Source organism: Columba livia, chromosome 18 (assembly GCF_036013475.1).
Source record: "Columba livia isolate bColLiv1 breed racing homer chromosome 18, bColLiv1.pat.W.v2, whole genome shotgun sequence".
NCBI classification, from domain to species: domain Eukaryota; kingdom Metazoa; phylum Chordata; class Aves; order Columbiformes; family Columbidae; genus Columba; species Columba livia.
Window position 1 is genome coordinate 2,212,570 of NC_088619.1, and position 11,147 is coordinate 2,223,716.

At 57.8% G+C, this 11,147-nt stretch overlaps 1 protein-coding gene across 1 annotated transcript; it reads left to right on the forward strand.

Annotated features, from left to right (window-relative positions):
- Positions 1–112: 112 nt before the first annotated feature.
- Positions 113–9,536, forward strand: LOC102084693 (TBC1 domain family member 24). Its single transcript, XM_021283203.2, has 7 exons — positions 113–247; positions 1,955–2,990; positions 3,271–3,429; positions 3,986–4,049; positions 5,174–5,269; positions 6,082–6,358; positions 7,190–9,536. Exons 1-7 carry the CDS (start codon positions 139–141, stop codon positions 7,342–7,344), a joined length of 1,896 nt encoding a protein of 631 aa, XP_021138878.1. The 5' UTR covers positions 113–138; the 3' UTR covers positions 7,345–9,536.
- The last annotated feature ends 1,611 nt before the right edge of the window (positions 9,537–11,147 follow it).

Below are 11,147 nucleotides of genomic sequence, written 5' to 3' on the forward strand. Positions count from 1 at the left end.
CAGGATTGGGGTAGGAAGGGGCAATGCAAGCGTGGGAGCTGCTCCACCCCTCGCCCTATTTACACCAAATAAACCTCCGGTGTAGGCGGGCTGGCACTTGCCTTAAAAGCCAGGGCAGGTGACAGAGGCAGAGGGGACATGGCAGCGGGGCACATGCTGCAGGTGGGGCTCAGCCTGCCCCGCTCCCCTGGGGGGGCGGCCAGCGGCTTTCCCACAGCCGAGGGTGATGACGTGGGCACCGGGCAAGGTGAGTGAGCTGCGGTCAGGGACAGCTGGGGACAGCCACAGGTGTCACATGGGGAGACGCAGGAGGCTCTTGCTCATGCTGGGGCCATGTCCAGCACAGCAGAGGGCTGGGACACAGCCACGTTCCCAGCACCCCGGGCAGGGGCACCGGCAGCCGGGTGGGCTCGGGCTGATGCTTCTCAGCACTTGGGGCAGGGCAGCACCTCCTGATGTGAGGACAAGGCGACTTTGGGGACCACAGTGGTGCAAACAGCCCCACTTCAACCCCGATGTTCCCCCTAGCGTGGTTTCCATGGCTGGAAACCCATGTGATTGTACGGAGGGTCTCTGTGTTCAGAGTGGGGACTCAGGCTGAGCTGCAACCGGTTAACAGTCCTGCCCGTTCCCTGGACTAGAACTGACCTGATCCGCTGGTTTTGCTGAACTTGAGCAGGAGCCAGAGCCCAACCCAGCCTGGGAGCAGCCTGGGTGCCCTGACCCCTCGCACACGGCCCACAGAACTGGGACCATGCTGTCCCCCGTGTCCCCTTGGGACCCGAGCAGAGTGGTTTGGCTTGGTGCAAATCCATCCTAGACTCCACATCCCAACTGAGCACATCCAAGATAAATACATCAGAGAATTAATGTGTGTGTTAATCAACTTTATCCTTGCCAATTAATCACTGCCCAGCTGAAGTCACGCATGTGACAACTCCCGTCTCTTTGTGCAGGGTTCAGAGCTGAGCCCTCCTTCGACTGCAGGGAAAATGCCACTCACTTTTCTCTAGGAGGAGCTCAAACTCTGCTCTGCACAGCCCCGCCACAGTCCTGGGTGCCGGAGCTTCTCTGGGGGTCACCTAGGGACATTCTGTCTCCAAGGAGATTCCCAGATGCTCACCAGCCCCTTGATGTGGTCCCCTGGATCAGGTATCTCCAGGTATATGGGGGCATGTTGGAAACAGGGACTCTTTGGCCCCCCGCAGACCATCCCCGCACCCTTAGCGAGCACCTCTTGCTGAAGCACCTTCTCCTTGCACCTGCTCCCCGGCACCCGAGCAGCAGACATGGCCGGGATCTGCAGGAGGCTTTGGCCGGAGATGGTACGAGGGAGGGCAAACGCCTGAGGCTTTGGCCACTCCCTCTGGGCTCATAGCAGCCCGATCCTGTGCTACCCAAAGCCAACAGGGGCTTGTCTCCTGCCCCGCTCTGTCCCTGGGAGGGGACACGGTGCAAACGATCCCTCTCGGCCTCAGCATCGCTTAGGCCCTCACTGCTTGTGGGGTCCCTGGGCTGGGATGGGCTGCTCATTCTCCTCAGTGTGATGCTGCTGTCCCATGGGCATCCCCCAGGGACCAGGACTGTCACCCTGCTGTCTGCACATCCCTCGCAGCAGCTGACACGCTGGGAAGTCAGGAGCTTTCTGAGGGGTGCAAAGCCCCTCATGGAGTGGAGAAGCAGCCCTGACAGCCAGCAGGTGCCTGGGCCCATGCTTCCCCGAGCCCCTGGACGGGGGTCTCACTGGGGGGCTGAGCCAGTGTCCCCCAGTCCCGTGTGAGCAAATTGAGCAGCTCCAGCCAGGCAAAGCCCCCTGAAAATCTTACCTTTGCAAGGGGGGGAAATAATTGAAATACAAGACGTTGCCGTAAGACTTCAAAGGGCTGTCAGCCAGGGTGAAATTCTGACAGCTGGGGCGGTGAGGTGTGTTGGATAAAAGGTCTTTGTCCTGCAGAGATGTTGGGTTCATCTCCAGTCACAGTCGTGATCACGTCCGAGGCTGACACCTGGGACATCGACGCCTCCGCTTGTCTGGGCTGCGGGAAGTTTGTGGATTGGGACAAGATGCCAGAGCTGGAGCAGCAGGCGAATATCCCCCAAGATATCCTCAGCAAACCCCCAAAGGAGCTGAAGAAGCTGGCGAGAGAAGGCTACTGGGCAGCCAGCCGCGCTCTTAGAGCTCAGGTGTACCACCACCTCCTCCAGCAGGTCTCCTGCCGCCTCGTCACCCCAGACGCTCTCGTCTACAGAGACGTGGCGAGTCGGCTCTTCGGGAAGCTGAGTGTGAGCTCCCACCCTTTGCCCGAGTTCCTGGAAGGATGCTCCCTGCCTACATACTGCCTCAGCCTGGAAGGGGTCACTGCCTTGAAGAAGATCCTCATCTGCATCGGCCACCTTTTCCCTGACATAACCTACAGCCCCATCCTCCCCTCGCTGGTGGCTCTGCTGCTGCACTACAGTGAAGATGAAGCTCAATGCTTCGAGAACATCGCCCGCCTCATTGCCAGCAATGCCCCCCACACCAGCTACATTGACCAGTCCTTCCTAGCACACCAGGCCTCCTGCATGACTTTTGGGGACCTGGCCAACAAGCACTGCCCAGCTGCTCACAAACTCATAGCCAGCACCTCCGAGAACGTCTTTGAGGTCTACTCCGAATGGTTATCGTGGCTCTTTCAGGACCTCCCCTTTAGTTACGCCATCCGTGTCTTTGATGTCTACCTGCTGGAGGGGCAGAAGGTTCTCTACCGCATCGCTCTGGCCTTGCTGAAGCAGTACAGGCTCTCGGTGAGCTCCCCCGAGCTGGAGGGGACCGACATCAAGGCAGACCTGCAGGCTTTTGCCCAGAACATTGCTGCGCACGTCACCGTGGACAAACTCCTCGAGAGAGCCTTTGGCATCCGGCTGTTCTCCCGCAAGGAAATCTGGCTCCTCCAGATGGCCAACAGGAAGGCACTAATGGAGAGGGGCATCACCATGGTGCAGGGCAGGTAAGGAGGGCTCTCTGTTTGCCAGCTCGTGGGGCTAAGCAGGGAAAACATGAGTTACGGTGGAGATACAACATGGGGGAGCTTCAGCTACATCCCTTGGCTTTGGTGATGCTGACTGCCCCACAGCTGCTCAGGGGGGATGCCGTCAGGAGACACTGCACAGTGGGAGCTAGTCGTGTTAACAGAAAGCTCACCGTGCAAAAAGTCTGACGAACCCTGATGCACAGGGGTTGCACCCCTAAAAGCAGACGGGCTGTAACGGGCGCCCTCCCTCGCACAGGCAGTCCTTCCACCTGGCCGTGGACATGCAGAACTTCAGCTCCAGCATCGTAACGGCTCAGGAGATGCGCATCATCTGGTCCTGGATCCCTGAGCGCTTCTCCCTCTTCCCCCCGCTGCTGCTCTTCTCCACGTCCCAGGACGGGTGCAGCCTGCAGAGGTAAAGCCCTGTCTGCCCCTCGGGTCTGGTCATGTGGGACAGGTGGAAAAGCAGGTACAGGTTGGTGATGTAGAAAGGAGCAACATGTGGTGGCCACGGGCACATCTGGGGTCTCCCAGGGACTCTCCTCTATGATTCTATGGTTCTATAATTCTGTGATTCTATGACTCTATTGGGAAATACATCCAGATTTAAAGCAAGCTCATTTGGTAAACTCCCCCCACAAAGCACCCCAGAGCCTGGTGCGTGAGGGTGGGGTGGGAGGATTTGGTGTTTGGATCTATCTGAGCTATTACTTGTTTCACCAAGCAAAAGTGACAACTTGAGCAGTCCCATAGGCCAACTCTCTCCATTCCTGCACAAATACTGAAGCTGCTAGAGCTACAGGATTATGAGTTTTTGCTGCTGTCCTTCCCTGAGCTCCCCTGGCACAGCAAGAGGCTCAGAGGAGCCTCTCTCCACCGCTCTCCACTGCCCTTTACAGCCTCATCCTCGCCCCGCGCTGCTCCTGGGCCTCGGCATCCCCCTGACCCAGCCCTCTTGTTCATCTCTGCAGGTTTTACACATGCTGTGAAGGCTACGAACCCACGGTGCTGCTCATAAAAACAACAGAGGGGGAGGTAGGTGTTCCCTACAGAGCAGTGCGCTGTGCGGGCGCCGAGGTGGGGACGGGGTGGTTGGAGCAGCCACGGGGCTGCGTGGTCCTGCTCCTGCCCTGTCCGGGGTCTGTCCCAGCTCCCAGGAGAGGACAAACCGCACCCCCCGGCACCAAGAGCCACCTCAGACACAGGCTGGTCTAAAGGGTGCTGCTGGGGGGAGAAAAAGGAGTCAGTGAGATGGAGAGGCCACAAGGGATACTCTTTTGTTGCAAAAATGGGCTAAAAGTCCTTGCTAAGCAGACATTCCTGAAGTCAGCAAATGCTTTGCCTGAGCCAGGACTTGCTTTCAAGGCACTAAATGCAAGGATCTCTCCCTGACTGCAAGAGCAGCCACACAGGGGAAAGGCAGGGGAAATAAGGACAGCTTCTATGGTATTTGAAAGTTGTGAAATAACTGCAAAAACTGAGCCAGGCCTCTTCCCAGGGACTCCGAGAGTGGCTCATAAACCCATATTTTATCTCTCCACTCTTCATCAAACAGCAGAGGCAAGTTTGTAAATTGTTCAGGCATCCCAAAGATTTATTGACTGGCCAAACCTGATGTCCCACACCTGACACTTCAGCGTGGCGCAGAGATAAAAACCCTGCGATCCCCTAGGGCCTTGTGCAGACAAGAGAAGGTGACATAAAACCTTGTTTCCTACAGGTTTTAGCTCATTTTATTCCTTATCTAGTACCTAAGACAGGCACAATTTCCTACCTCTTGGTCAGTGCCTTCCAGCCATGGTCAAGGACACCCATAGCAGGATGGGCCTGACCATGGGTGGAAGAACTGGCCAAAACAGCTGGGGAGCAGTGTCTGATCCTCCTCCCGGGACTGGTTAAAAGCCTTGTAGGTAACAAATGGGTCATCTGAATCTTTGCCATTTTAAAACACATTTTTCCCAGATTCACAAAACAGGCGACCATCTCGTCACCATCCAAGGGCCAGCTGAGCACAAAGGACTCCCAGATCCCACCACGTTGCAATACTGTTCACGCAACACTTGGAGCCACAGTCATTCCTCCCCACGGCCAGGAGCGGACGGGACTCGCTCTGCTCCCAGCCCCTCCCTCACCGACACCCCCTGTCCTCTCTCCCCAAGGTGTGCGGGGCATTTCTCTCCTCTGACTGGAGTGAAAGGAAGAAGAGCAGTGCGACATCGGGCTTTTTTGGGACAGGAGAGTGCTTTGTGTTCACTGTAAGTCACGTTTTATTTCTGGGTTTACACTTACTTTTTACAATGACTTTTTCCATTACCGCTCTGATCCCTCCTGGTGGCACCAAGCTGCTTCCTCACCATGATCTCGCTGCCGCCCTTTAGCTCTGGGAAGAGGCAGCGGCACAGAAATCACTATGCTGGATCAGAGCAATGCAGAAGGAACTTCTGCCCTGGGTGAGCCAGCTTGCCCGAGCCCCCAAGGCAACATGCAATAACCTCAGGTGGCTCCTGGAGCATCCTCCCGGGAGGACAGTGGGGCAGCAAGCATTGCAGGATGGGTTTCTGCCCCGTTTGCTCCTTGGAGTGATCCTGTATCAGTCCCGCGGACCCTGCAGAGGCAGCAAAGTCCAGCATTCACCCGGTATCCCACTGGCGTCCCTCCAGCATCCACCCGGTAACATGGACAGTGGAGGTGTGACCATCTTGGGCAGAACCTGGTGAAAAGGAAACCAATTTCTCAGCCACAGCAACCTCCAGAGCAGCCCTGGCACTGCCAGGACACCTTGTGCCCTCCCTGCCCCAGGGCTGGACCTCGCACTCAGCTTTGGCCTTTGTTAGGACAGGGCTCACCGTATTAGGGCAGGGCTCACCGTGTTAGGATAGGGCTCACCATATTAGGACCGGGCTTACCACGTTAGGACAGGGCTTACCGTGTTAGGACACGGCTCACCATGTTAGGACACGGCTCACCGCGTTAGGACACGGCTCACCATGTTAGGACACGGCTCACCGTGTTAGGACACGGCTCACCGTGTTAGGACAGGGCTCACCGCGTTTCTCCTGCTTCCCAGGTGCGCCCCGAGACAGAGCGGTACGAGTGGGTGTTCATCAAGAAGCCGGAGCTGGCCAAAGCCGTGCCGCGCTCACGCCAGCGCTCACCTTCCCCCTCTCCCGTGTCCCTCCTCGGCTCCTCCCCGGACGGCCACAGCACCAGCTCGAACCGTCTCACCGTGCCCACGCCGCAGAGGAGAGGCCGTCTCTCTCCATTTCTGGCCATCAGGCATTTCCTTCTGCCTTCCAAAACAGCCTCCATGTTCATGTCTGGCTCTTGGGAAGGGATCATTATTGGTAATTACCAAACGGTGGGCACCCACCCCCTGTCACACCGCTGCTTTGGCTGAAAAGGGCTCTACTGCCGGTGAAAATCTGAGCTGCCTGTACAGACAGAGACCTCCTAGTTTAGGATAGGAAGCTAAAGCTGATGAGATGGAGTCATTCTGCTCTTCCTCAAATCAGCAGGGTAGTGCAAAGCCACCCAAGAGCAAGGATGCCCCAGAGGGGCTCTGCCAGCCCAGGGGGAGCAACACAGCCCAAACCCCCCAGCCAGCTTTGCACCCTCGGGGTGTCGTTTCCCAGCCCCCTCCTCTGCTTTGGGCGCAATGGGGAGGGGATGCAGGTGGGGACCAGCCTGGGCACAGGCACCAGCAGCAGACACCCCAGCTGCCGGCCGGTGCTGCCCTCAGGCTTGGGCAGGGGGGCTGAGTCTGTGTGCCACACGGCTGCCGGGGAGGCAGCACGTCAGCAATGCCCCCACGGCCGCCCCTGCCTCCCTTCCCGCCCTCGGCAGCGGGATCACGGCAGGTCTGGCTGCGGGGATGCAACGAGATGTCCTTGTTCTCCAGCTCTGCGAGCACTTTAATCATTCAGCTGGTGCTGCCAGGACAACCTCTCGCACCAGCTGCCCTGCACGGAGCTCTCCGGGAGATCGGCCTCCACGCCGGCGTCCCAATTAGCAGAGAAAGCAGCTCAGGGCGTCCCCAGCCCAGCTCTGTGCTGTGGCCAAAGCACAGAAACCTGAGAGATGGGCACAGTCCCAAGAGACCTCGTGGGCTGGGCCAGTGCCCCTGCTGGGGCAGCAAGGGGGGAGAGCAGATCCCCACCGTCCTGCTTGCTTTCCAGGTGGAGGGGGAGGCCAAGCTCTGTCCCTTGACGCCAACCTGCTCTGGGGGCACACAGAGCGCTGCGAGACCTTCGACAACCCGCCGCTCTGCCAGGAGAACTTCAAGGTGCAGCTCTTGGAAGTGTGGGGCTTTCAAAACGCGCAGGTCCCATAGGGGACAGCCCCTCAAGGGCCACCGGCCCCACCGGCCTGCTGCGGTCACTGCCAGCAGCGCCACGGCCACCTCCGCTCGCCATCCTCCCCTCCACAGTCAGACGTCGTGGAGGTGCGGAGGAAGGGCAACGACGTGCCGGGAGCGGGACTGTGGGCATTTCTGGGGACATTTGAGGTCCTCTCCCACAGTTTAGACCCAGCCCGCTCCACCTGGTCTGTCCCGGTTGGGGATGCTGAGGGGACGTGAGCCAGGCCAGCGTTTCTCAGCCCTCCCTGGCCGGTTTGTGGCTTGCGGCTCAACAGCAAACCAGCGGTGCTGCAGCACAGCAGACTCCGCAGGGACTTGGAGCCCAGGCAAAATCCAACGCCAAGGTACAAAGCTCAGCAGAAACACTCTCAGCCCCCGCTTCCCCGTGGTCCCAAGCCCAGCAACACACTTCAGGCCATACACAGAACTTTGTAGCCTCTGCAGAATACCAGGAGTCCCCTGGGATCACTTGCTGATCACCATCCAGCACAGGGCGAGAGACTCCTTGTTCGCGGTTCAAATTGCTCATGCGCAACTAGCAAAGACCAATCTGGTATCCAGACACCTGCACCCAACAAGAACCCCCAACTGTGTCCTTTTGTATTAAACTGAAGATCTATATTCGCCACAAAGGGCTGATGTGAGACTGTGAGCAGTGAATACACACGAGCTTTGACCAACGCCCCGAGTGCCTGGGCCAGCCCAACGGGAGACGTGCCGGTTGAAAACCCAAACAGGAAGGTGCAGGTGCAGCTCGGCCAGCCAAGGCAACCCTCGCAGGACGGTCACTGATGTACAGACATCATTCTGGCTGCGGGAGGAAAATGTCTCCCATGTCCAAATAGACTGTCCACTTGTGGTTTTCTCTTTCATATATTCCGCTGCTCGAGCTATTCCGAGCAGGAGCTGTCGCTGCCTCAGTGCCAGCTGCCAGCGACTGCAGGATGAGGGCAGGAGCAGGCGATGGCAGGAAGACCTGCAAAGGTTAGCCAGGTACGACAAGGAGGTGAGGCACAGCCCTCTGTCCCCCCATGCCCGGCCTTCACCCACAGAGCTCAAATGAAAGAACACCATCCAATTACTCTTTCCCTTCAACGGAAAAGCTCTGCTAGGGTGTCCGCTGTATTTCTTTCTTTCCGTGATCACAGAATCACAGAAGGGTTTGGCTTGAAGGGACCTTCCCAGCTCATCCAGTCCAGCCCCTGCCGTGAGCAGGGACATCTTCACCCAGCTCACATTGCTCAGAGCCCCTCATGGAGGTTTCTGCATAAATGGATTTGATCCCACTATATTCATTCTTATAGTTTCACCATTCGAGTGTGGGAACTGAACACAAGAACTAAGAAAATCCATCCGTCTGAACGCCACACGGGGCGACTGCTCAGAGCCCCGTCCAGCCTGGCCTGGGATGTCTCCATCTTCCACCTCTCTGGGCCCGTGTTCATGTCCTGGACTTTCAGTCCAGCTGCAGGTTTCCCGCAGGGGTCCCTCTCCCTTCCCAAGAGGCTGTTTCTCTCCACCCCGAGATGTGCAGGATGCACCAGATGCCTGGGAACACAAAGCCCTTCGTTAGCAACCCAGCCTGACCTCCTGTCAGCAGCCTGCAGAGGATTTCCTTGGAAATGCCAAGCTGGCCCAGCCTAACATGTTAAAATACCAGAGGCCGGGGCTGTACCGCACAGGCTGTGCATGTCTGTGATGTGGTGGCAGAGCCTGCGAGTCCCTTTGCAGCTGTACAGGTGCCTGAAAGGAGGGTGGAGGGTGTTGGTCTCTTCTCCAGAGCAGCAAGTGACAGGATGAGAGGAAACGGCCTCAAGTTGCGCCAGGGGAAGTTTAGATTGGATCTTGGGAACAATTTGTTCCCCAAAGGGCTGTGGGGCATTGGAACAGGCTGCCCAGGGCAGTGCTGGAGTCACCATCCCTGGAGGGTTGGACAGAGAGAGATGAGGTTCTCAGGACATGGGGCAGTGCCGGGGTGGGTTATGCTTGGACTCGATGGTCTTAAGGGTCTTTTCCAACCAAAATGATCCTGTGTGGTTCTGTGCACACGTGGTCCTGCGCTACTGGCCATCAGAGCTGCATGTTGCACTGGACATCGGTGCATCTGCTGCCCGTGATCTGAGGAGCCTTTGCTGTTGCTGGAAGGGACGCTGCTGTCCTTTATTTTCACACTTCATTCCATTGCTGAATCACAGACTCACAGAATGTCAGGGGTTGGAAGGGACCTGGAAAGCTCATCCAGTGCAATCCCCCATGGAGCAGGAACACCCAGATGAGGTTACACAGGAAGGTGTCCAGGCGGGTTGGAATGTCTGCACAGAAGGAGACTCCACAACCCCCTGGGCAGCCTGGGCCAGGCTCTGTCACCCTCACCAGGAAGAAGTTTCTTCTCAGATTTAAGTGGAACCTCCTGTGTTCCAGTTTGCACCCATTGCCCCTTGTCCTATCACTGGTTGTCACCAGAAGAGCCTGGCTCCATCCTCCTGACACTCCCCCTTTCCATATTGATCCCCATGAATGAGTCCCCCCTCAGTCTCCTCTTGTCCAGCTCCAGAGCCCCAGCTCCCTCAGCCTTTCCTCACACGGGAGATGCTCCACTCACTCCAGCATCTTGGTGGCTGCGCTGGACTCTCTCCAGCAGTTCCCTGTCCTGCTGGAACTGAGGGGCCACAACTGGACACAGTATTCCAGGTGTGGTCTCCCCAGGGCAGAGCAGAGGGGCAGGAGAACCTCTCTGACCCACTGACCACCCCCTTCTAACCCACCCCAGGTACCATTGGCTTCCTGGCCACAAGGGCCCAGTGCTGGCTCATGGTCACCCTGCTGTCCCCAGGACCCCCAGGTCCCTTTCCCCTTCACTGCTCTCCAACAGTTCGTTCCCCAACTTATACTGGAACCTGGGGTTGTTCCTGCCCAGGTGTAAGACTCTACACTTCCCTTGTTATATTTCATTAAATTTTTCCCCGTCCAGCTCTCCCCGTCCAGGGTTGCAATTCTGCTTGTTATTCTGTTCCTGCCACATGAGATCCTGAACTCCACCATCTCATGGTCGCTGCAGCCAAGGCAGCCCCCAACCTTTACCGCTTCAACCAGACCCTCCTTGTCAGCGAGGATGAGGTCCAGCAGTGCTCCTCTTCTAGTCGGCTCCTGCACCCTTTGCATCACAAAATTCTCGTCGAGGCACCAGAGGAACCTCCTGGACTGTGGCTGCCGGCCCAGTCGTCCTTCCAGCAGACATCGGGGAAGTTAAAATCCCCAGCACAACCAGGGCCTGTGACTGTGAGGCTGCTCTCAGCTGTCTGCAGAGGCCTCGTCGACTTCCTCACCCTGATCTGGTGGCCTGTAAGAGTCACCCACACCAGTGTCCCCCTTGCCAGCCTGCCCCTTAACTTTCGCCCACAGACGCTCAGCTCGCTCCCCATCCATGCCTGGACAATACTCAATACGCTGTAGCTGCTCTCTCACATGAAGAGCTACTCCACCAGCACGCCTGGCTGGGCTGTCTTTCCTGAGGAGGACACAGCCGTCCATGAGCACCATCCCGTCGTGTGAGCTGTCCCACCGTGTCTCTGTAACTGCCGCCAGGTCATGATCTCCTGCCCGAACACACGTTTCTGCCTCCTCCTGCTTGCTCCCCACGCTGTGCCTTGGTGTGCAGGCACTTCAGAGAGCGAGCTGCGCACACCGATTTCACCCAGGGGGACGGGCGGCCTCCCGGTCTTCATCAGCTCTGGGGTGCAGCCCCACAGGTGCCAGCCCAGCTACCACCCCCCCGC

Excerpts from the sequence above, each read along its gene's own strand:
- LOC102084693 (XM_021283203.2), top strand. The coding sequence starts at position 139 with ATGGCAGCGGGGCACATGCTGCAGGTGGGGCTCAGCCTGCCCCGCTCC. Across the intron at positions 4,050-5,173 it reads TAAAAACAACAGAGGGGGAG|GTGTGCGGGGCATTTCTCTC; the intron begins GTAGGTGTTCCC and ends TCTCTCCCCAAG. Across the intron at positions 5,270-6,081 it reads GAGAGTGCTTTGTGTTCACT|GTGCGCCCCGAGACAGAGCG; the intron begins GTAAGTCACGTT and ends CCTGCTTCCCAG.